At 57.8% G+C, this 24,691-nt stretch overlaps 1 protein-coding gene and 1 long non-coding RNA gene across 4 annotated transcripts; one reads left to right on the plus strand and one right to left on the minus strand.

Annotated features, from left to right (window-relative positions):
• Positions 1-6,747: 6,747 nt before the first annotated feature.
• On the plus strand, positions 6,748-24,557 carry ZSWIM4 (zinc finger SWIM-type containing 4). The gene is given in 15 exon segments (XM_037818140.1): positions 6,748-6,900; positions 8,595-8,796; positions 10,226-10,582; positions 12,781-12,929; positions 13,017-13,167; positions 14,033-14,200; positions 14,468-14,809; positions 16,109-16,246; positions 16,445-16,693; positions 17,306-17,441; positions 20,128-20,282; positions 21,122-21,285; positions 21,981-22,062; positions 22,678-22,796; positions 22,798-24,557. Coding segments are annotated over 15 exon segments (3,306 nt in total). The 3' UTR covers positions 23,539-24,557.
• LOC119520345 lies at positions 13,516-16,706 on the minus strand. Of its 3 annotated transcripts, none has more exons than XR_005214161.1 (3): positions 16,471-16,706; positions 14,292-14,520; positions 13,516-13,741 (listed from the first exon to the last, which is right to left on the minus strand). It is a non-coding gene; the product is annotated as an uncharacterized LOC119520345 (long non-coding RNA). The 3 variants fall into 3 exon arrangements; XR_005214163.1 differs by having other exon boundaries at positions 14,292-14,535; XR_005214162.1 differs by lacking the exon at positions 14,292-14,520.
• Positions 24,558-24,691: the final 134 nt, after the last annotated feature.

The following is a 24,691-nucleotide window of genomic DNA, read 5'->3' on the forward strand; positions in this document are numbered from 1 at the left end:
CACACGACAGCTGACCCTTTGTGCCTGGCTTCTTTCACTCAACATGGTGTCTTCAGGGTTCCTCCACGTCACATGGACCAGGACATCCTCCATCAGGTGGACGTGCTGCATCCTTTTCGTCCTTCGTCAGCGGACGCCTGGGTTGTTGTTTCCATTTCAGGTGTCCCAGGGCTGCTCATGCCCGAGGCCCTCAGGTTAGGGAGCGTCACCATGCTGCCCCCGTCCCTGCCCTCAGCTGTCACCACACCAAGAATTCTCTTCCTTCGGGTCCATCTGGCACTCCCCAGCTCCCACAGTCTTTGCCCACATCTGCTGGACGCGGCCTGTGGGAGCCCCAGAAGCTCTGGCCTCTCCTTCCCTCAGCCTTCTGGGAAGTGGGTGCAGGCACTTGCAGTTCTGGGTGACCCACGCTGTTGCCTTGGGGTGGGGGCAGGTGGTATTGTCTGTGGGTGCAGCCAGCTACGCCCCCGTCACCAGGCCTGATTGGTTCCCACCCACTCCCTGGGCAGCCCCCAGGCGGACATGACAGGTCAGCAGCAGCCACAGGCCAAATCCCACCCCGGGCATGTTTTCCTGGTCCCATGCAGTGTTTAAAAAAAAATTTTTTTTTCCATTTCTAACATAAAAGAAAAACGAGGAACAACAACCGCTATGGAAAACAGTTTTGTGGTTCCTCAGTAAGTTAAAGAATTAGAAGAGTTGGAAACAACAGCCACAAGGTGGAAGCAACCCAAGTGTCCGTCGACAGATGAGCGAAGAAACAAAATGTGGTATCTCCATGAAGTGGAATATTGTTTGATCGGAAAAAGGAGTGAAGTTCTGACGCACATTGCAACATGGGTGAACCTCGAAACGTGGTGCTCAGTGAAAGGAGCCAGACGAGAAGGCCACTTTTTGATTCCACTCGTAGGAAATATCCAGGATGGGCAAATCCAGAGAGACAGAAAGCAGGTGGGTGGTTGCCAGGGGCTGGGGCAGGAGAGAGTGGGGCAAGACTGCTGCTGGGCTCGCAGTCGCCTTTTGGGGTGATGAGAATGTTCTGGAACTGGATGGAGGTGATGGTTGCACAACTTCGTGAATGTCCTAAATGCCTCTGGATTGTGCCCTTTAAAATGGTGATTTTAAGTCATGTGAGTTTTAACCACAAACAGAATCTGGGAGAGTGATTTCATGCAGAAAAAAAAATCCCGGTTTACATCTTGGAAAGCCAGGCGCTTGTGGGAGCAGAGCCAGCTTTCCATGGAAAGACTTTTACCAGTCTGAGGCTTCCTGTGACTTCCCAGGAACTCCCCAGCCCTCAGGGCTCCTGTGGGGGAGGAGGGGACTGGAGGATCTGGCCCAGGGCAGGGGCTATGGAGGGGCCTTCCTTCCCTCGTTCAGCAAACATCATGCACCTACTGCATGCCAGCCTCTGGGCTAGGTAGAGCTGAGAACTGACATCCAGTCAGAACAAAACAGAAAACGTGCACAGTGTACAACGTGGCGGAGGAGAAAGCAGGGAAGGGAGCTAGGAAGAGCCCATGGGGCTCTGTGACCCGCACAGAGGTGGGAAGTTAGAATCGCAGCTGCACAGCGATCTTGCCGGGCAGAGGGATTGGCAAGTGCAAAGGCCCTGGGGTAGGACCGGACAGGTCTGAAGGGAGGCCAGTGTGAGCCAGCGGGGAGCAGGAGGTGGGGCAGGGCACAGTGAGGACTTGAGCCTCTGAGGGGGAGGAGCAGGGCATGCTGGTCGCCAGATGTGGGGTGTGGGGCACTCACTCTGGTTTCTATAGAACCAGGCGGCTGCATAATGGTTCCGGGGTCCCAGGGCCAGTCTCAGATTTAAAGGAGGAAATTTAAAGGGTCCTGGTGCCCCGTAGCATACAGTCGGTGCTCAATAGCTGCCAGACGCTGCTTTCCCTGCCTCCTGATGCAAGAAATCCACCTGGGGTGGAGGTGGGGGATTGAAGGGAGAAGCAGGGGGAGGTCACAGCTGCCTGGGGTGGGCCTGGCGGTCACCCTGGCACCTCTCCGGGGTGTCAGTCACCACTGCCTTTACAGGAGTGGGAAAGCTGCCAGCAGACCCCCGTCCCATGTCTCCCCCCCAAAAAGAAAAACACCTCCCTGGCCGCCCCTTCTGGGCCCCCTTCCTGGTGGACGGTCCTCGGTTCCACCTCAGAACCCTCGTCCCCTGTCCCCGGAATGCCCTCCCCACTCCTTGGACTCAGGTGCCACCTCAGAGCACCCTCGGGGGTCCCCTCTCCCGTTGTCTTCTTAGCTGGGTCCCTTTGCTGCCCAAGGGCCGGGGCCTTTGTTTTGCTCCCCACCGAGTCTCCCACACCCAGAACAAAACTTGGCGGAACAGCCTGTGCTCAGTGAACTTTTGTTGAATGAAGGAATAAATTGTTTCTTCTTTCCCCGAGCAAAAATTTGTGCTTCAGTGGCAGTCTGTGCAACACCTACTGACAACACTTCCTTCCTGGTTATCTGATTCTTCTGCCCTCATTGTCTTTGAACTTTTTACACCTCCCTAAATCGTTAGGTAAAAGGATAGCCAAGGGAAGGGGCAGGTCGCTGATAGCAATGCAAAATAATTCCTAGCCAGAGCTGTGCAAATCCTACCCCATCCCAGGGAGACGCCACTGACTTGCAAAAAGCCAGTTTGTCCCCATTTGCACATTCACTTCCATATTCGTGAGCTAGGAAAGGACCTGCGCCTCCGGACTCTTCTGAACGGCTTGTAACATCTGCCCTGTTCCCCCGAGTTCAGTAAAGCATTTAACACGTGTTCATGCTGACATCTGTTAAGACTGTCATGATTTCACCCACTTTGGAAAATTGGAGAAGAGCTCGGCCGCTAGGAGGCACCTCATGCCCAGGGGCCGGTCGGCGGGGCCAGGGTGGGCCCTTCCGGGACCCCAGGGAGGAGGAAAGGCTTTTGGGCAGGGCACGTGTCATCCCACCCGGTCGCCCTCTTTACCCCTGAGCCTCCCCCAACTGCCTCGCTCTCCCCATCACTTCCCCGGGTCACTGCCCCTCCTGTGTCCCTCCTTCCATCTGCCTTCTAGCAGCCAGAACCCCCAACTTTGGAAAGCCCAGGTTCCCCGACTTCTCTGTGCCTCAGTTTCCCCCATCTGTTGAATGGGAATCCTAATACCCCACCACCACCCCTAATGTGCAGGATTCAGGAGGCGTGGGGGACCCACTGGGGTGATTTTCAAGCTGCCCTTGAGGACTGGGGGTCTGGGGGGGCAGATCCAGTTCGGCCCCCAGACCTGTCCCGTCTCTGCCTACTGCTAACTTCTCTCCCAGGGCCCAGGGAGTCGTCTGAATGTGGCTTTTTAGACAAAACTGTTCCTGCCCCCACCTTCCCCTCCCCGGCCTCCCCCTTCTCCCCCTGTCCCGGATGCTCGCTTTTCCTGGCAGGGCCCGGAGCTTTTGCCTGTGAACTCTGCAAAAAGGAAGAAAAGACATTTAAGAAGCGCATCGTGCCAGCCGGGCAGGCCCCCCGGAGGGGCCGCATCGTCATCCCTGACCAGGAAGCAAACTGACCGGGCTGCTTTCCTGCCCGAGTCTACAGGGTGTGGGGTGCGGGGGGCTGGCAGGCACGAAGGGACCCTCGCAAGGATGCGGTGGGGTGGCCACGGAGCTAGGGTCCAAGCCCCCTCCCTCATTCGCGCTTCCATGCTCTCCCAGTTCCCGAGGGGCACAGGGACACGTGGGTTTGGGGTCAGAGCTGCAAATACCCAGACGGTGAGCTCACGGCCCGTGGCAGATAAACGTGGCTTCCTCTTCCTTGAAGCCTGAGCTCCCTGACCACGCAACACACACACGCATTTCTTAAAAGGCTTGCTGGGGAGGGAGCCGGCTGGAAATGGGCCTCGAGACTTCATTCCAGGGCTGCCCTCAATCTCCCGGAGGCCTTTCTGACCTCTCACGCTCTTTGGGGATTGCTGTGTGACCTTGTGCAATTTGCCAACCCTCTCTGGGCCTCAGTTCTTTCACCTGTCAAACTAGGGGGCCAAGTAGAATGTTCGTATTTCCCAAACACTATGCACTGATTCCCCAAAAATGTTTGCCACGTCATATAGCACTTGTACCACCAGTCTCTAATATCAACTCCACTTTTTGAATAGTAATATTACGGATCATTGGGAAACCCACATCACCTGTCATTTATAAACAATCACGATGAACATAAATCCCGGTGCCACTGGACGAAGTTAATAAATTCTAACTAGTACCGATGTCTGCAAAGATGCTGCTTGCTCCTTTGAGAAGGAATCTTAGCAAGGTGGGTCAAGTCAGAGCTTGACAGGGAAGCTGGGTAGCCTGGGGCTCATGGCAAGGAGAGGGGCCAGCCCGCCGGACTTGGAGTGCTGACCCTGGCCTTCCTGCCATGGGTCACCTGACTTCCCATACCTCAGCCTCCTCATCTGTGAGCGGGGGATGACACAACATCAGAATCTTTTGTTTAGGAGAGAATAAAATGAAACATCCTCCCCCCCCTCCGTGATTCAGCGCTGCTCCATGGCCTTTTGTCTGTTCCTCCTAAAATCAGCCGATGGCCTGAAGCGACTTCGACTTCTCTGACTCAACATCCCCCTGCCTGCAGGCTGTCACATGCCAAGGCAGAGGGCGCTTAGGAAAACCTGGGTCCTGGGTCCTGCTGGGGACCTGCACCCAAGTTACTCCTTCCCTGCGGGTCCATCTTTGCCCCAAGTTCTTTGCAGGGAAGGGGCCACTTCGGTAAGTCTGGGGTCCAGAGAGGACCCAGCGGGCCTCTGGCATCTGTCCCTTCAGTGCTGGGTGATTTGGGGCAAGTGACTCTATTCTCCAAGCCTCAGTGTCTTCATCTGAAAAGCAGATGTGGCGAAACCCACTCTGCAGGACTATTGAAAACCCGGAGCAGTATGTTATTATTATTTTCGTTTCTGTTGTTGTCATCATTTTTAGGCCAGGCTGTGTTTTGTCAGAGCCACAGCTGTCCAGTGGAAATGCCATTCGCGTCACTTCTGTCATTTTAAATGTCCTCATGCAACAGTCAATAAGATGAAAGGAAGCAAGGGGGATTCATTTTAATAATATCTTTTATTTCACCCAAATGTATCCAGAATATTCTCATTTAAACATGTAATTGATATAAAACAGTCTTAATGAGATCGTTTACAGTCCTTTTTTTTTTTTTTTTTATCCTAAGTCTTTGAAATCCGGTCAGTGGTTTACGTTTACAGCCCACCCCAAATTCAGGCCAGCCCCTTTTCAAGGGCTCAGAGGCCCTTGCGGCCAGGTCACCTCTGGACAGCACTGGACAGCAGTAAACTCCGGAGGGGAGTTGGGGAATTTACTGAATGGTGGGTTGGGGACTTGCCGGAAAGTACAGCTGTGAGACTGGAAGTTCCTGGAAGGAGAAAGCCAGAAGAAAGCCAGGGTTTTCATTGGAGGGAGGGGGTGACAGTGAGGCCACTTACATGGGTGGCTTTTTCCCCTGCTCTGTGAATCATGGCAGCTGAGTGGGAGCAAAGGGTGAGTTGGTTCGTTGACCCAGGTACAGACTGAGCACCTGCTGTATGCTGACAGCACAGCAGTGCCCCAGTTAGACAAAACCCAGGCTCTCGAGGCCCGGCCTGGAGGGGGAGAGGGGGGCATTAAACCACCGCCCAAGTGCATCATTGGTGAGGGGAGATGCAGGGTTCCCGGAGGGGAGGGGAGGCAATGGAAGACAAAGAAGGGGGACGCCACCGTGGCCCAGAAAAATGACCCTAATTGGTCGGATTCGACATGCGTGAGGTTGTACCTTACGAAGTTGCCATTTTTAGAAGTCAACAGTGGTTGAAAATCGGCAATTTCATATGATTCAACCTAATATTTAAGGCATAGAAAGGACGGAGGTTTGGGGGATCCCCGCTTGGGGTGCAGGGATGCGACGAGGGACGGTCCGTGAACCCCCTCACTGGGCTCTGTTTCTGGGGAAGGGGTTCACCTACCCCACGCGATCCTAAAAGGCGCCGCTGAACCCCCAAAGCATCGGGCCCACCCAGGGCCCAGAGAGGCTGAGCGAGCGCCTGGGGTCACACAGCCCGGCGGGAAGGGGCCGCCTCCCGCCGCCCGGTCTCGCTCCCCCGGCCGGGCCGTGAGGACTGGCCCCCGCGGCGCCCGGAAGCGACCCTCGGTAAACAAAGCCGTGTGTGGGCTGCGCAGCCCCCGCCGCCCGGGGCGCGCTGTCCAGCCCGAGGGGGCGGGGCAGGAATGTTGTGAATGAACCCAGAGCCCGCCCCGAAACTCTGCCAAGGCCGGCGCCGCGAGGGGGGAGTCCTCCCGCTCTCATTGGCCGCCGGCGCCCTGTGATGGACAGCGCCGCTCGCTGTGCGCCCCGATTGGGCAGGCCCGCAAAGACGGGCAGGCGTGGGCGGCGAATGAGCAGCCGCGGCTGGGGGCCGGGGCCAGCGGCGCCGCCAATGGCGGAGGAAGGCCGTGGAGGCCGCCGGGGGGCCAATGGGGACGGGCGGCGGGGGCGGGACGACGGCGGAGGATAAAGCGGCGGCAGAGGCAGCTTCATTGTTGTGAAGAGTCTTAAAGGGGCCGCATCGCCCGGCCGGCCCGGCGCGGGGTGGGGTTGGGGCGGCTGGGGTCCCGGGGCGGCCGAGCACCGAGGAAGGACGGGAGGGAGGAGGGACGGGCGGGGGGCGCGGGAGCCGGCGCCGCGGAGCGGCCAGCGGACCGACCCCCCACCCCCACCCCGGCGGACCCCGCCCCGGCCCCGGCCGGATGGACCCCCCCGGGGCCAAGCGGAGCCGGGGCTGCCCCGCGGGACCCGAGGAGCGCGAGGCCGTGGCCGGGGCCGTGCGCGGCCGGGGCCGGCCCGAGGCGCTGCTGGACCTCAGCGCCAAGCGAGTGGCCGAGAGCTGGGCCTTCGAGCAGGTGACGGGGCGGGTGGGGGGGAGGGGGGGGAGGCTCAGCCCCCTCCCACGCTTGCCTTCTCCCCCCGCCCCCCTAGACTCCGGACCCCCCGCCCATCGGAGACACCCCCAGAGAACGCCCCAAGACCCCCCACCCCGCCCTGGGACCCCCCCCCCCATTTCTATTCTTCACACCCTGTGCCCTGTCCCCTCCCCTGAAACCCCCCACCCCCGGAGCTCCCCTCCAGCCCTTTTCCCAGGGACACCCCGAGCTCCCCAAATCCCAACTGAGGATGCTTTTTTCTTTTATTCCCACCCTAGATCCCTAGGCCCCAATCCCCCATGACCCTCCCACTACCCCGGGCACCCCTCTTTTTCTACCCCAACCTTATCATCACCCCATTCAGTCCTCAGATTGAACACCCCAGATCTCAACCCCCAGAGACTCACATCACCTCCCCCAGCCCCGGGACCCCTGCCCTACACCCCCAGTAGAAGACACCCCTATCTTCCCACTTCCCAGCCTCGAGGCACCCCTTTATGCCCCACCTCATCCCATCCCTCCAGCCTTCAGAACGCACCTGATCATCCCCTTCTCAGGACCCCTTCCTATAAGGAAGGATAGGCCCTGCTGCTCCCCTTCTGAGCCTTTGGGACCACCTCCCAGTCAGGATCTCCTGACCCCTGCTGTGCCCTCACCCCCCCCAATCCCACCTCCGTGGTTTCTGGGGTCCCTGTCATGATGCCCCGGGGCTAGGGCCCTTGAAGTCCCCTTTCCCAGGCTCAGCTTGGGCCCCAAGGAGCTAGAGATGTGGCCCAGCCCCAGCCAGACCGTCTGCAGCCCCCGCTGGCTCTGTCCAGCTTTGGCCCCCCTGACCTCCCTGGGGTTGGGAGCTTTGCCAGGACGGACGGGCCTGGGCCAAGTGGGAATGGGACAGGCTCTGATTCATGGCCTGGAAAATCCCTCCTTAGTCACCCGCTGCTGTCCTCGTGGCCTGGGCCTGTCGCTGACCCTCCCAGCACCCCCAGAAACCCAGGTGTGGGGGCTCTGGAGGGTCTCCAGACCCTCAAGACACACAGAGTAACCCTAAAGTTCCCTCAGTGGCTCCCACCTACCTCCACTGTCCAGGCTGGGATAAGCCTGTAACCCGCAGAAGCTCAGCCAGCGGCTCTGGGAGTTGTTCCCGTGCCTGCTTGTGGAAACGGGAGCACAGAGAGGTTGAGAAACTTGCCCAAGGTCACCCAGCCAGGGAGTAGCAAGCCCGGATTGAAACACAGGCTCAACCAGCCCAGTTCCTTTCCCAGAGCCCAGAGGAGTGTCAGATTAAGGAAAATTGCATCAATCGACCTTTAACACATTGTAGGCTAAGAAAATGTCCCTGTGGGTCATGTTCTTTATCACTTTTGTCTTCCTTCCTCCTGCCCCCACCAGGCCTGGGAGGCAGGACTACCTCATACTAGGTCCCTGGGGCCTGGCATCCCCGGGGTGGAAGTGGCAGAAAGTTCTAGAACACTAACTGTAGTCCAGGTGTTACTGTAAGTGCTTTACCTACATGAATGCAGATTTAATTCTCATGACAGCCCCTTTGACACTTGAGGAAACTGAGGCTCAGGGAGGGGGACCTGCCCGAGGTCATGCAGTTGGTCAAACCAGGATGCAAACCGGGGGCCCCAGGCACCCCATTCGGGCTCCTAACCCACCGGCCCCTCCCACAGGTGGAGGAGCGGTTCTCCCGAGTGCCAGAGCCGGTCCAGAAGCGCATTGTGTTCTGGTCGTTTCCACAAAGCGAACGGGAGATATGTATGTACTCGTCACTGGGCTACCAGCCCCCCGAGGCTGAGCAGGACGTCCGGGTGCCTTTCACCCGCGGGCTGCACCTGCTGCAGAGCGGGGCGGTGGACCGCGTGCTGCAAGTGGGTGAGTGCACCCCCTCCCCTCCCTCACCCCCGTTGCCGGCTCCCCCAGAGCAGGCCTGGAGGAGGAGGAGGAGGTAGAGAGAGGCCTTGCCACAGGGAGTGGGCCGTGGGGCTTTGGGGTTTCAGCTGGGGGGGCGGGAGGTTGTAGACCTCAGGCAGCGGGGCTTAGATGGGGAGTGCGGTGAGAAGTGGTGAGGCTAAGAGCAGGGTAAGGGAAGTCCCAGAACCGAGGGAGCAGGGCCCAGGTAAGGGTTGAGAACTGGGGTGAGGGGTGTTCCAGTCCCCAGGCTTTGGGCTCAGATAGGTTGGGTGCTAAAGGTAAAATTATGAGCTAAAGGTAAAAAGTGGTCCCAGAACTCAGACAACTTGGTCGGGGAATGGGGGAGGAAGTGGTGACCCAGGGACTTGGGGATGCTTAGAGGAGCCATTGTAAACTAGACGAGAGAGGAGAAATTCCATGACAAACCTCAGGCAGCGGGATGCAGCAATGCTTTAAGGCAGAGGTGAGAGATAATCTTAGACCTCAGGCAGAGGGACTCAGGTGGGGGCTGGGATCAGAGGTTTAGAGCTAGTCCTGAGGCATGGAGTTAGACCTAAGGCAACAGGGCTAAAATGGCTATTGAGGGTATGAAAGCATAGGATAAGAGGCGAGGGGTGGTTTTAGACCTCAGGCAGCAGGATCCAGGTGAGGACAGGGGCAGAGGTGTAAAACTAGAGATTAAAAAAGAAGATCATAGACCTCAGGCAGCAGGTCCCAAGTTAAGGGTGGCGACAAGATTATGAATCAGAATGAAAGGAAGGGGGTTCAGAGCTTGGGCTGGGGGAGGGGAACAAAGGCTTCAGACCTCAGGCAGCGGGGCTCAAGACGGGATCAGAGAGCAGGTGAGGCCTGGGTCAGGGAGGCAGGAGCTCTGGACAGCCTTGGGGCCCTCACGGCAGTACAAGGCCACCGCCAGCTGGTATGAGGAAGCCGTCTCTCCGCATGACACAGCCGGGGCCGGCAGGGGCTCGAGCCGCCCAACCAGTCGGATGAGCCTGGCACCTGGGCTCCCCCAGGGGCCAGGGAGGGGCAGGGGGTGCTCCGGGCCTCCTCAGCCCTTGCTCCCAATATCTCAGGCCTCAAGCATCCTCCCGGGGAGTTTTGGGGCTCCTGGCTGTGGCTCTGGTTGGTAACCCAAGGACTGAGAAAACCATCTTCCTCATTATCGCTTTAATAACATTGTTTATAACTGGAAGAACAGGAAGCATTTATTTGGGACATACACATGTCAACAGTGATCGGAATTTCACGGTAAACCCAGGTGGACAGTGAGGCAGCTGAGGCACAGAGAGGTTCAGGGACTGGCCCTGGGTTGCTCAGCTGGGGCTCGCACCCGGATCTTGCCATTTCTGGGGGAGGCAGAGCCCCGACGTTCTGGCTTCCGCCTTAGGGTTCCATCTTAGCGGGAATGTCCGGGAGCCGGGGCCCCCGGGAGAGCCCGAGCGTGTCCACCACGTCTCCGTCAGCTTCGACCGCTGCAAGATCACGTCGGTGAGCTGCGGCTGCGACAACCGCGACCTCTTCTACTGCGCGCACGTGGTGGCCCTGTCGCTGTACCGCATCCGGCACGCCCGCCAGGTGGAGCTGCGGCTGCCCATCTCCGAGACGCTCTCCCAGATGAATCGGGACCAGCTGCAGAAGTTCGTGCAGTACCTCATCAGCGCCCACCACACCGAGGTGCTGCCCACTGCCCAGCGCCTGGCTGACGAGATCCTGCTCCTGGGCTCCGAGATCAACCTGGTGCATGGTGAGGGCGCCCGGGCTCCAGTGGGGTGTCCACCTCTAGCCACTCAGTGATCCCCCTTGAGACCCGTGGGGACATGGGCGGGATGAGGCAGATTTTAGATGGAATCTGGCCCTGGGGCAGGGGTGTGGTTGGAAATCCGCCTTGGGACAGAGGGCAAGGGCAGGAGAGGGGAGCTTGAGTTGGGGGAACCAGTTAGGGTCCAGCCCTAGGGTGGGAGGGTCTCAGCATCCCAAGAGCAGGCCTGGGTGTGTGTGGACATTAGCGGGTATCAGGGGTGGGGTATGGGTGGGGAGGATATCTAGGAGGTGCTGAGATGCCTGGGAGGGTTTGACAGCTACGAGGGGCTGTGTTTGCCTAGTTATGATGGTGGGAGGATGGGTTGGATGAGGGATGGGCACATGGAGACATGGATGGATCATCGAGGGTGGATGCTGCAAGAATTGATAAGGGGCATTGGAGTGAACTGATGCTGTGGATAAACGGATGAAGTGAGTAGGAAGGAAGGCAATGAGTGGGGGGGAGGTGAGGATGGTGGGTGACTGAGGAGGGCTTTGATGATTGAGGTAGACTGATGGTGGTGGACAGATGAGATTGGTGGAAGAATGGAAGTAGCAATGGGTTCATGGATTAGGGGTGAGTTGATGGGTGCATGACAGGTTCATATGAGTAAAATGACATGGTGGATGGACTAATGGAGTGCATAACTGGATGGTTTGACAGAAGGATAGATGGAGAGTTGGGGTTGGTTGGATGGATGAAGAGCATAGCTGTGTGGGTTAATGGATAGATAGGTGGGTGGGCTTTTGAATGGTTGTTATAGATGGATTGGAAAGATAAATGGGATGGGTGGGTGTATAGATGGGTAAATGGCATGGGTGTATAGATGGGTGGGCAGGTAGGAGTTATGGCTATGGTGGATGATAAATTAATGGGATAGGTAGGTAGGCTGAGGGATATGGATCAAAGAACTGATACAGGGGAAATGAATAATGGATAGGTTCAAGGCATGACATGGGTGGGGGTGCTTTTTGATAGATGAGGGAGTGGTTTGGATGGATAGGTGGGTGGTGTTTCAGGTGAGATGGATAGATGATGGATGAATAAGTTGGTAGAAGGGTGGTATTTATGTCAGATGGATGGATGGATAGTATTTCAGGTTGGGTGAGATGGATGGATGGATGGGTGGTGTTTCAGGTTGAATGGTTAGATGGATAGATGGTATTTCAGGTCGGATAGATGGATAGATGTGTGGTTTTTCAGGATGGATGGGAGGATGGATGAGTAGGTGGATGGGGTATATATGGTGTTTGGGTGGGATGGGCAGATGGATGGATGGATAGATGGATGGATGGTGGTATTTCAGATTGGGTGGCTGGCTGGCTGGATAGATGGATGGAAGGTTAGGTGGATGGGGTGTGAATGGTGTTTGGGTGGGATGGATGGATGGATGAGTAGGTGGATGGGGTGTGTATGGTATTTGGGTGGAATGGATGGATGGATGGATGGATGGGTGGTATTTCAGTTTGGATAGATGGATGGATGAGTAGGTGGATGGGGTGTGTATGGTGTTTGGGTGGGATGGATGGATGGATGGATGGATCGCATTTCAGGTTGGATGGATGGATGGATGGATGGATGGATGGATGGATGGATGGAAGAATAGGTGGATGGAGTGTATATGGAGATTGGGTGGGATAGATGGATGGATGGGTAGTGTTTCAGGTTGGGTGGATGGATGGATGGATGGAAGGACAGATGAGTGTGGATGGGGTGTGTGTGGTGTTTGGGTGGGATGGATGGATGGGTGGCATTCAGGTTGGATGGATGGATGGATGGATGAGTAGGTGGATGGGGTGTGTATGGTGTTTGGGTGGGATGAATGGATCACATTTCAGGTTGGATGGATGGATGGATGAGTAGGTGGATGGTTGTATATGGAGTTTGGGTGGGATGATGGATGAACGGTATTTCAGGTTGAGTGGATGGAAGGATAGATGGATGGATGGGTAGTATTTCAGGTTGGGTGGATGGATGGATGGATGGATGAGTAGGTGGATGGGTGTGTGAATGGTGGTGTGGGTGGGATAGATGGAATTTTAGAGGGGGTAGACAGTGTGGAGGAATGACCGGATGGCAGGGGCAGACACCCTCTCTCCCCACCCCCCACCCTAGCCTCAGATTTCCCTCCCTCCCCACAGGCGCCCCAGACCCTACAGCAGGCGCCAGCATTGAGGACGCCAACTGCTGGCACCTGGACGAGGAGCAGGTCCAGGAGCAGGTGAAGCAGCTGCTGTCCAACGGCGGCTACTACGGCGCCAGCCAGCAGCTGCGCTCCATGTTCAGCAAGGTGCTGCACCAGCCCGGGGAGCATGGGGGGCTCAGAAGCCGCCGGCGCCCGGCCCCCTTCCTCACCGCCCATCCATCCCCGGCACAGGTGCGGGAGATGCTGCGGATGCGGGACTCCAACGGGGCACGCATGCTGATCCTCATGACAGAGCAGTTCCTGCAGGACCCGCGCCTGGCGCTGTGGCGGCAGCAAGGGGCCGGCATGACGGACAAGTGCCGGCAGCTGTGGGACGAGCTGGGTAAGGCCCCTCCCTGTGGCCCTGGCCGCCAGGCCCTGCCTGCCCTGAGATGACGGTCTGGCCCATAAATCCTTCCCCCATTCATTTACTGTGCACCTACTGTGCGCCAGGCACCATACTGGGTGCTGGGGATACCGCAGAGAACAGAAGAGACAAAATCTCTGCCCTTGCAGAGCTGGCATCTAATGGAGGAGGCAACGACAAAATGCAGTAAACATGTTCAACCAAGGATCGGCAAATATTTTCTGGAACAGCCAAATGGTATTTTCTGCTCTGGGGACCAGAGGGTCACTGTCATAACCATAAAACCCTGCCGTTGTTGTACAAAAGCAGCCAGGGACAAATATGTAAATAAGTGTGCATGGCTGTGTGCCAATAAGACTTTATTCGTAGGCCCTTTAGTCAAATTTCAAATAATTTTCACGAGTCATAGAATATTCTTTTGTTTTTATATTTTTCTTCCAGCCACTTAGAAATATAACAACAATTCTTAGCTCTCATTCAAACCCCGGGGGCACACTCGATCTCTTCTCAGCCAGTAGTCTGCTGATCGTCCCTTTGGTGGCGATAAGTGCTATAGAAAAGAAAAATAAGAAAGGTCTTGAGAAGAGCCTGGCAGCATGGGTTTGAATCCTGACTTCCAATTTACCTGCTGCGTGACCTTGAGCAAATGATTTCACCTCTCTGTGCGTTGCTTTTCGTGCCTGTAAAGTGAAGGTACCCTTGGCTCTAACCTCAGAGGGCTGCGATGAGGATGAGGCAGAGCAGGGCCTGGCATGCAGTAAGCGCTCGATAAGTGCCTGCTGCTCCCGTGGGCATGAGTGTTGACACGTCCTGTGCCCACGTCTGCTGCTCCCCTCCCCAGGGGCCCTGTGGGTCTGTGTCGTCCTGAGCCCCCACTGCAAGCCGGAGGAGCGGGCAGGCTGGCTCCAGCTGCTCCGCAAGTGGGACAAGCTGGATGTGTGTCCACTGGAAGAGGGCAACTACTCCTTTGATGGTCCCAGCCTGCAGCCCGCCACGGCCACCTGCCCAGGTAGGAGAGGGGTCCCGGCCGCTGTGGCACTGAGCCCCAGGACCCTGGCGTTTCTGTTTTAGGGCAAAGGGAGCTGGGGGCCGTTACTCACCCTCAGTGTTCCAACTGCATGACAGGGTGATAATGACTTCCCAGCACACGGGGTCCTCTGCTCTGAAATGCCTGGGGGAGATGGAGTCCTAACCCCAGCCCAGTGGGGGGTAGCTGTCCACAGCTCAGAGACTGGAGACGCCCCTCACCAGGCTGCCTTGGGTGCCTCTCCCCCAGGCCCGGAGGTGGAGGCAGCAGGCTCCCGCCGCCACACGGTGTTAGGCCGCGCCCTGCAGGCCGGGGAGCTACACTGGAGTGACGCCCACCTGCAGCGGATTCTGACTAGTGACACGCACGGCCCCAGCCTCAAAGGCAACATGGGCGGCGACAAGCCGGCCTTCGACCCCCAGGGCCGCCCGCTGTGGCTGGGCGAGCCCTTCCCCACCGCCTGCGCCCGCGTGGACACCCTGCGAGCCCACGGGTACCCCCGCCAGGCGCTACGGCTGGCCGGCGCCATCGTCAACACGCTGCGGCTGCAGCGGCGGCACCAGCTGGAGAGCTACAAGCAGCAGAAAAAAGGTGGGCGCCAGTGTCGTTACTGTATCCCAGGGGCCACAGGTACAAGTGCCCGTCGGCAGGGGCTGCGGCACACCAGGGGGTACACGGGTGCCACGCAGGGGCCCACCGGTAAAACGGAAACCCCGCTCCGGGTGTCTGGAGAAGAAAAGAATTTGATGGAGGGATTCGAGGGCTCACGGAGCCACTCAAAGGGCTGCAGGGTTGAAAGTCAGGAAAGCCACTGCTCAGGTTCAAGAACTCAAGTACAGGGATCATAGCCAGCAGCTGACAGTGACATCAGCAGCCGGCAACCCCCCAAACAGGGCAGTTCCCAAGAGAACACCCAGAATCAACAGGCAAAACCTCATGTCTGTGCACTGCGGACGGCCACACACCTGTCCACAGTGGCGACAAGAGAATAATGACTCCCCATTCTTTCCCACCTTCCAAATTTCACACACAGGAGTCTGGGAAATAGTTTCTAAGCCTCCAGCCCTTGAGGTACAGGAGGCGGCCCCAGCCACAGGCCTTTCAGGAATGCGAATCCGGTGTAGCCACATCTTTTTTTCAAGAGATGCTAGACATGGATTATTTGATGTGGAATTTCCCGATTTTTAAACATGGGCAACAAATTCACTTTTGAGTTTGGAAAAAAAGTAATAATACAATATGGACACACACACACTCCAAAAAATGATACAAGAACATGGCTGTGAACTGGATATGGAGTTGGGGATGGGGAAGGCCACAAGCTGAGTTCTCTCAGGGTAACGAGGTAGAGGGATCAGTTATCTGGAAACGGATGCAGGGGGATCTGTGGGAAACACCCGGCAAAGACCCTGAAGGGTCCTGGGGGCATCAGGGAACACCAGTAGCTAAGCTGAGCTCTTAGGATGTCCAGGAGTTATCCAGGTGGAGGGGGTCGGGAAAAGGAAAGTTCTAGATAGTAGAAGGAATGGTCTGGGCTGAAGCCCAGAGGCCAGAGAGAGGACAGCGGGTTGGAGGAGACTGGAGGATGAGCTTCCAGACAGAGAGGGAGGGTGTGGAAGGCAGCTGCTGTGGAAAAATCTGCTCAGGGGCCCTGCAAGCCCTTTGGGCCTTGCCTTGTGAAAGGTGGCTGGGGCTGAAGGTCACAAAGAGCGGGACTGACCCTGGGGTGTTCTGAGAAGCACTCCCTGGCCACCCAGTTTTGCTTTGTGCCCTGTGGAAACCCCAGGCTGGGGTTGTGGAGGGGGAGAGCTGCTGCGGGGCTCAGGGGGGCCAGGAGGGGCCTGGGGGGGGGCAGGTGGGCAGGCCTTGAGCCCCTCTCCACGCCCTCAGAGCTGCTCCAGAAAGGCTCCACCAGCATCACCAACACGGAGGGCTGGGTGGGCCACCCACTGGATCCCATTGGCTGCCTCTGCAGGGCGCTCCTGGAGGCCTGTCGCCTGGAGGAGGACCCCTTCTCCCTTTACCCAGGTATCCACACTGGGGACCCCTGGAGGAAGTGGAAAGGGCCCTGATGGCCCCAGAACTTGGAGCCAATGGATCCCCCTAAACCGAGGCCAGCAAGAGGCCCATCTGCTGCTAGAAGGGGGGTCCCGCCTCTCCCCTCCCCCAGGTTCCCTGCTTGGGCTCCCCCCTCCAGCCTGTCTCCCACCGCCCCACCCACCCCAGGCCCTGAGAAGCAGAAGGTGGCTTACCAGCACGTGCCAGTCCCCGGGAGCCCCGGCGAGTCCTACATCGCGCTGATGCTGGAGGTGGCCCTCCTGGGCCTGGGGCAGCAGCGGGCCCTGCCCGAGGGGCTGTACGCCCAGGACAAGGTGGTGCGCAACGAGGAGCAGCTGCTGGCCCTGCTGGAGGAGGTGGAGCTGGACGAGCGGCTCGTGCAGGTGCTGCGCAAGCAGGCCGGGCTGCTGCTGGAGGGTGAGGCCCCGCCCCCTGGTCCCGCCCCCGGCCCACCTGGGGGCCAATGAGCGAAGACGCTGGTGGGGCAGTGAGGCCCCGCCCTGGCCCACCTGGGAGCCAATGAGTGAAGTCGCTGCTGGGGGTGCGGTGAAGAACCGCCCCTGGTCCCACCCCCGGCCCATCTAGGAGCCAATGAGTGAACTCACTAATGGGGCCGGTGAGGCCCCGCCCCTGGCTCACCTGGGGGCCAGTGAGCGAAGTCGTTGGTGTGGGGGGCTGGTGGAGCCCCGCCCCCTGGTCCTTTCCCCGGCCCAGTGGGAGCCAATGAGAGAAGTAGCTGGCGGGGCGGTAAGGCCACGCCCCCTACGTCCGTCCCGGCGTAAGGCCTGGCCCCGCCCCTGCGTCCCCCATTCTAGCTTGGCCCCGCCTCCTCTAGGCTAGTAGACCTCCGCGCAGGTGCAGCCCCCGCCTTCAGCCTCTGCCCCCCCACCCAGGCAGGGCCTTCTCCAACTCCCACCACCCTCTCCTGGGGCCCGCTCGTCACCCCACACCCCAAGCCGGGAGTCTGGGGAGATGTGGGGTGGAGGCGGCCCTACCCACCTGGGGGCTGAGGCCAGGCCGCCCCTGCAGGAGGGCCCTTCAGCGGCTTCGGAGAGGTGGTGTTCCGGGAGAGCGCCCCCATGCACACCTGCGCCCGCTACCTGTTCACCGCGCTGCTGCCCCACGACCCCGACCTGGCCTACCGCCTGGCGCTGCGGGCCATGAGGTGAGGGCAGGCGGCTGGGGACCCGGGCGCAGGAGGTGGGGGCTGGAGGGCGGGCTCGGAGCCCCACCCCGGCTGGCGCTCAGGGTCTGGTTAATTCCGTCTCGCTCTCCCTGGCCTTGGAGCTGCAGCCAGCGTTTTTATCGTTAACTATAAATGCATGGCACTCCCACAGTAGGCAATGCAAAAGGAAGCCAGGTCATTTTCTTTGCACGCTTGTCTCAAGTTCTCTCTGCAGGCAAGCAGTGTTATCACTTTGTCACATATTTCTGCACACCTGGAAATTGAGAGTCGGTCCTCCTTTTACACAATTGGTAGAATCCGGTACATTCTCTTTACACCTTGTTTTTGCTTGAGCCTGGCTTCTTAGAGGCTTTATCTTTCAAGGAGTACAGGAGACTCTTTCTGGAGCCAGTGGACATTTTATGCCGTTTCCAAAACGCATTGCAATGAATAACCTTGTCAGGGTTTTTCTCGTGTGCCAGCACATCGGAGAAGCAGAAGTTTTAAAGACCCTCTAGAGGAAAACACAACCGACAAATAAAGCGAAATCTGTCCCCATCTTCTCTCCCCATCTTCCAGAGATACCTATGAACAGTTTGGGATGTGTCTTTCCAGAATATTTGAAAAGAACAGTATGCCTGTGCCATAACTTACAGAACTCTTTTATGTGCCAGGCTTTATTTTTTTCTAAGACAGGGAGGGCTCAATTACAGCCACGGGGCCAAATTCGGCCCGTCACCTTGTTTTTATGCAACCCTTGAGATGAGAATGGCTTTTACATTTTTTTAATGATTAGGGGGAAAAATAAATCCAAAGAATATTTTGGGACACATGAAAATTATATTAAATTCAAATCAGTGTCCATGGGAATAGTGGGCAGACATCTGTCGTGTGTGGCTGCCGTTATGCTGTAAGTGGTTGCAACAGCCCAAATGGTACATAAAGCCAAATATACCGACAATCTGGCTTTTTTCAGGAAAAGGGTTGCAACCCCTGGTGTCTGTCCATGTCCCATATAATCCTCAGCAGAACAAGTTAGCAAAATAAATGTTTCTACCCCCATTTTACACCAGGAGAGACAGGCTCAAGTCATCTCCCCCTGTTGCAGGTCTCACAGCGAGGAATTCTAGCTAATATTTGAAACCAGAATTGTCGGCCACCCATCCCCTGCTGTTAATCATATGTAGCCGCTCGGAACACTTTTCTAAACACAAAACTGCATATATTCGTGCCTTGTTTCTCAGAGATTCCGTATTTGCAAATTTGCCTCCTCGCTAACATGTATTTGTAGCCCCGAAATCAGTGCCGACAGCCTTTCCCAGTCATTCCTGGACGTGCTCAGAGCGCAAGAATAAACACCTCATTTAATGAGCTCTAATTACCTGACCCGCGATGCTATTTATGGTTGGACTTGGCTTTATTTATACTTTGTTTGAATGCTACTGTAAAATGTTCTGCAGGCATTGGTGGTGTTTCCAGATGGGGTTAAATGGGGGCATTCTCTAAAAGGCTTCCTAGGAAAATGTATGCATTTTATTTTAAAATTTTTATTGCAGTAGCATATATGCCACCTAAAATTTTCCATTTTCATCATTTTCAAGTTTAGACTTCACAGTTAATTGCATTCACAATGTTGTGCCACCCTCCCCATTGCCCATTACCAAAACGATCGTAGGCCTTTTTAAGGAGGAAGCAGAAGATAGAAGGTATCTTTAAACAGATGCATGGAACCCACAAAGCAAGGGGCTGGGTTGGTCAGTTGGAATGTTCTGGTCTGAGACCAGGTGCAGGCACCTAACTCTGTACAGCATTTTCCCCCGGGGGCCGTGACTCAGTACTTGTGGCAACTTCATAGGCGTAACTCTTGCAAAGAACGAGAATGGACTTGTGTATGGCTCGGTGATAAGCTTAACGATATACCTGGTTGGGGACATTGAGTCACCCACAGATATTTACTGCTGACCTCCTGCCTGCGTGCCTGCAGTGCTAGCTTCTGCAGATATAGCAGCGAACAAAATTGTCAAAAATCCCTGCCTGCCCAGAGTGGGCGGTCAAATGAGGGAGAGAGACAGTGAATGAATAAATACGTAAACTCTGTTGGATGTCAGAGGATCATGCTACATGGGATGGGGAAAATCAAACACGGAAGAGGTGGAGGGAGTTGGGAGCGGAAAGTTGCACCTTCACGTGGGAGGTGGGAGGTTGTCAGGGCAGTGCTCGCTGAAAAAAATTAGTAGAGTGGGGGACCAAAAAGTTGTGCAGGAAGAGAGGGTGGTACGTGCAAAGGCCCTGGGGCTGAATGGTGCCCGTTGTTTTACGAAGGGGACAGTGGCTGGAGCAGAATGAGCGAAGGGAGAGGGGGATATGAGGTCATAGAAGGGAAAATGGAGGGCCACATCGGGACTCAAAATAATTCCCTCACCTCTTTAGCAGATATGTTACACTTGGCTGCATGATTTGTTGCACCAGCCCCTTAAAGCTAGCCATCTAGATGGTTTCCATATCCCCCACCTTATAAGCAACACCACAAAACATCCTTGGGCACACATCTGCCATCGTCTTGAGTACTGGGGACACCGTTAGCCCAAGAGGAGAGATTTGGACTGGGGACAGGAGGCAGAAGGTCTCTGTCACCTACAGAGGCTGGACCCTCACTGCAAGCCCTGGCTTCTCCACCCCACCCCAGGCTGCCCGTACTGGAGACCACTTTTCCAGCCGGAGAATCTCAACCCACCCCCCTGGACTCCATCCTGAGCAACCGCTTCCCGCGCTGGTTCATCCTCGGCCATCTGGAGACCCGCCAGTGTGAGCTGGCCTCCGCCATGCTGACGGCCGCCAAGGGTAAGGACACCGTGCCCCCACCCCCACCCCAGCCAGCCACCCTCCTCCTCCTGGGCCTTCCTCTCTGTCCTCCTTCCCCTTCCTCCCCTCCCACCTCCTTTATCCTTTTACCAAATCCCACCCATAGTCGCCTTCTCTGTACCAGGCACTGTGCCAGGTGCTGGGGATACTCCGTGAACTAAACGGCCTCCCCAAACCTTGCCATGTAGTGGGAGGAGGCAGACAGACAGTAAACAAAGTCACAAGAAGATAATGCTGCAGCAAAAGAGAAGGCAGGCAGTGCTAGGGAGAGGAATAAAGCAAAAACCTTTTACTCAAAAGTTTTTGAGTAAAGACCTAAAGCTGGGAGAGGAGCCTGTGAGTATCTGGGGAAGAGCGGGTGGGCAGCGGGAACAGCATGTGCGAGGGCCCTGAGGCCCGGCTTGGCCTGGGGAGGTTGAGGATCTGGGCCCATGATAACGATAGGAATTAAAGCTGACATTCAAATAGGTCTTACCATGATAAAGCTCCACAACCCTCTGAGGCAGAAACTATTGCTGCTTTATTACCCATTTTACAGATGGGTGAGGCCCAGAGAGGGGCAGTGCCTTGCCCAGGGTCACACAGCTAGAGAGTGGCAGGGCAGGGACTTGAACTCAGGCCTCGATGATCAGGGATCGGATGAGGGGATCCCCCTGGGACCCCTGAGTGGCTTCCTACTCTTGGGTGGGTGGGGACAGGCCGAGCGTCCAGCTCTTCAAAGGGCCACTGCCTGGCTCCCTCCACGCTCACCTGGGCGAGACACCTGTATGAGCAGGTGTATGCGACAGCCCCGCCCCCCATCCCTCCCTCCACCCCAGGAGACCCCAAGTGGCTGCACGCCGTGCTGGGCTCCATCCAGCAAAACATCCACTCGCCGGCACTGCTGTTCAAGCTGGCGCAGGACGCCTGCAAGACGGCCACCCCGGCCAGCGCGCCGCCGGACGCCACGCTGCTGGGCCTGGCGCTGGAGCTGGGACTGCAGGTGAGAGCCGCGGGGCGGGGCGGGGGCGGGGCCTGAGCCATGTGCCCTCCCCTGGGGGCGGGGCCCTGTGTGAGGGGCGCTGGGCAGGACGGGAAGACCAGGAGCGGCCTCTAGGGGTGGGGTCTCAGGCTTGGGGGTGGGGGGACCACCAGAGGAGGCGGAGCCTAGGGGTGGGGCCTGAGTGGGCGGGGCTGCAGTGGAGGGCTGGGGCGGGGCAGAGCCTGACTAAGGGGCGTCCTTGGGGGCGGGCCCTGCAGAGGGAGAGGGGTGGGGCCTGTGCTTATTGGAGGTTGGGGCTGGAAGGATTGGCCAGGAGCTATTGGGCAGGGGCTTTATTTGGGGTTTCGGGGGGAAGCCACCGAGATGACCCATAGAACTTTCCAGAGAGAAGGGCCAGGTTGGTTTGTTGACCCAGGTGAGATCCAGCACAGTTAAGAGGAAATGCTGTCATTACCTGAGCACTTTGAAGCAAAAGCCACCATGCCAAGACCCTTACCTGCATAATGATTTCACTTAATTCACCCAGTCATCTGCCAAGGTGATCCTCTTCTCATTCCCATTGTAAAGATGAGGAAACTGAGGCCTTGGCCACAGAGGTGCTTGCCCTTAACTTCCAGGCCCTCCTGGGCGCCCCCAAGCCCCCCAGGCCCCCTCCCAGGGGTTACCTTTGAGCAAGCCCCATTCCCCACCCGCAGGTAATGCGGATGACACTGAAAACCATGACGTGGCGCCGGCGGGAGATGGTGCGCTGGCTGGTGAGCTGTGCCACCGAGATTGGTGAGCACCCCGGGGGTCTCTGCCACCTCCCACCCCCCTTCTGGTTCTCCTGGATTGTCCGTGGGATCCGGGCAGGCAAGGGAGAGAAGCAAAGGCCTTTCCCCGATGCCAGCCTGTGCCCAGGGCTCAGCTGGGGGGAATGTCAGGCAGGGGGGCCCCAGGAGAAGAAAGCCCCCCACACACACACGTGCAATTCCAGCCCTACCCAGCTGCCCGCCGTGTCTCTGGAAAAGTCAACCCCAGCGGCTTCTTCCAAGCTTGCCACCTTCCTTTGCCAAGCTGCTGTGACAAACACCACGCCACAGATCGGCTTAAACAACTGGTGTTTATTGGCTCACAGTTCCAGAAGCCATGGGTTTCTTGGGTTTCCGGTCACACAGCGACATCCTCTCCTTTCTCTTCCGGGTTCCCTTGACTTCTGGCTTCTCCCTGTGGCTTTCTTTTTATAAGAAAAGAAATAGGAATAGGATGAAGCTGGGCCACAAATACCGTCCTCGAAAGGTCCTCTCAGCCGCAGGAAGTGGTTGAGACTGAGAAAGTGTTTTCTCTTGGTGGGGGGGACACAGCTCAGTCTGCCCCTGCCCCTCTTCCTGACTGGCGTCCCCCTCCCGCCAGGCCCCTCGGCCCTGATGAACATCATGCAGAACTGGTACTCCCTGTTCACACCCGTGGAAGCTGCCACCATCGTGGCCGCCACGGGCACGACTCACAGCACGCTGCTGCGGCTGCAGCTGGGACGGGCCCCGGCGGGAGGAGCTCTGGGCCTGCGCCCGCACCCTGGCCTTGCAGTGTGCCATGAAGGACCCCCAGAACTGTGTCCTGCCCGCGCTGACCCTCTGTGAAAAGAACCAGGCGGCCTTCGAGGCGGCCTACCAGATTGTGCTGGACGCGGCCGCCGGCGGCCTGGGCCACGCGCACCTCTTCACCGTGGCCCGCTACATGGAGCACCGCGGCCTGCCACTGCGCGCCTACAAGCTGGCCACGCTGGCCCTGGCGCAGCTCAGCATCGCCTTCAACCAGGACAGCCACCCGGCCGTCAACGACGTGCTGTGGGCCTGCTCGCTCAGCCACTCGCTGGGGCGCCACGAGCTCTCCGCCATCGTGCCGCTCATCATCCGCAGCATCCACTGCGCCCCCATGCTCTCCGACATCCTGCACCGCTGGACCCTGTCGGCACCGGGCCTGAGCCCCCTGGGCGTCCGCCGGGCCGCCAAGCCCCTGGGCGCCGACCGGGCGCCCCTCTGCCAGCTCCTGGACGCCGCCGTGGCAGCCTACGTGGCCACCAGCCACTCACGCCTCACGCACATCAGCCCGCGGCACTACGGCGACTTCGTTGAGTTCCTGGGCAAGGCCCGCGAGACCTTCCTGCTGGCGCCCGACGGGCATCTCCAGTTCACCCAGTTCTTGGAGAACCTCAAACAGACGTACAAGGGCAAGAAGAAGCTCATGCTTCTGGTGCGGGAGCGTTTTGGCTGAGGAGCAGTGGAGGTGCCCCCCTTTTGGCCCTGCCTCCCCAGCAGACGCTGGAGGTCCATGTGGCATTTCAGTATTAAGTCAGGGAAGGAGATGGGCTGGGGCAGGGTGGTCTTGCCTGCCCACCTCCCACCCATACCCCCCCCCAACCCAGCTGAAGGTGGGGACAGGGAGGGGGGTGACCTCCCACACATGTGCCTCGGAATGTGCCAGACGTGAGGATAAGGAAGCCATAGGCCAACATGTGTAAGCCCGGAAAGGGGGTGCATGCTTGGGCAGCGGGTTAGGACCCCACCCCCAGCCCACTGAGCACCCCAAAAGCCACAGGCAAGCTCTCCTTCCCCAGACCACAGGCCTTGGCTCTAGGGGGCTGGCTGGGAGGCAGGACTTTCCAGAAACCGATGTAGCAGAACCCACAGTCACGCACACATGCACACACGCACCCCTCATTGCCTCGGGGGCCCCGTTCTGTCACCCTGTGCCCCCTTCCAGGCTGCTCAGCCGGGAGCAGTGCCCCCCCTTCCCCTTCCCCCACCAGTGAAGGATTTGAACGGGCCTGGGGCCTCAGCCACATACCTCAACCCCCCTTCCCAGCCCCCGTCCAGCGGGGGCTCCCCCTTCCTTTGGGCACCAGGGTCCCAGCGGGGCTGGGGTCCTTGCTGCCCCTTCCCCCCAACTTCTAGTCACTGGACACAACTCAGGAACTCAAGCGAGACCCCCGCTGCCCTCCCACCCTGGTGCCGGGGAGGGGGGGCCCCAGGAACCCCATCCGGTCATCGCTCAGAGATTTGGAAAGCAGAAAGGCCGGCGCCTTGGCATATCCTGTCTGTCTGTCTGTCTCCCTGTTTCACCCTTGTCCTCCCGCCGACCCCTCTCGGTTCCGCTTGCCTTAGTGTCCCAGCTGCTGCCCCTGCGGCCTCCCTGTCCCCCACCCGCCCCGCTGACCCCTCTGCCTTCTCTCCTCTTGTGTATCACGGTCACTAGACCGTGTCGTTTTGTAACTATTTTTTTTCCTATTTATTGAACCATATATTGTATTTTCTTTTTTCTTTTTTTTTTTTTTTTTTAAAGATTGAACGCAGCTTTTCCCTTTGCGTTTTATTTTGTGACTGGGACGCGTGTGACCTTGGGGGGAAGGTCACGGCCATGCGGACGG

This window comes from Choloepus didactylus, chromosome 25, assembly GCF_015220235.1.
Source record: "Choloepus didactylus isolate mChoDid1 chromosome 25, mChoDid1.pri, whole genome shotgun sequence".
Lineage (NCBI taxonomy): Eukaryota > Metazoa > Chordata > Mammalia > Pilosa > Megalonychidae > Choloepus > Choloepus didactylus.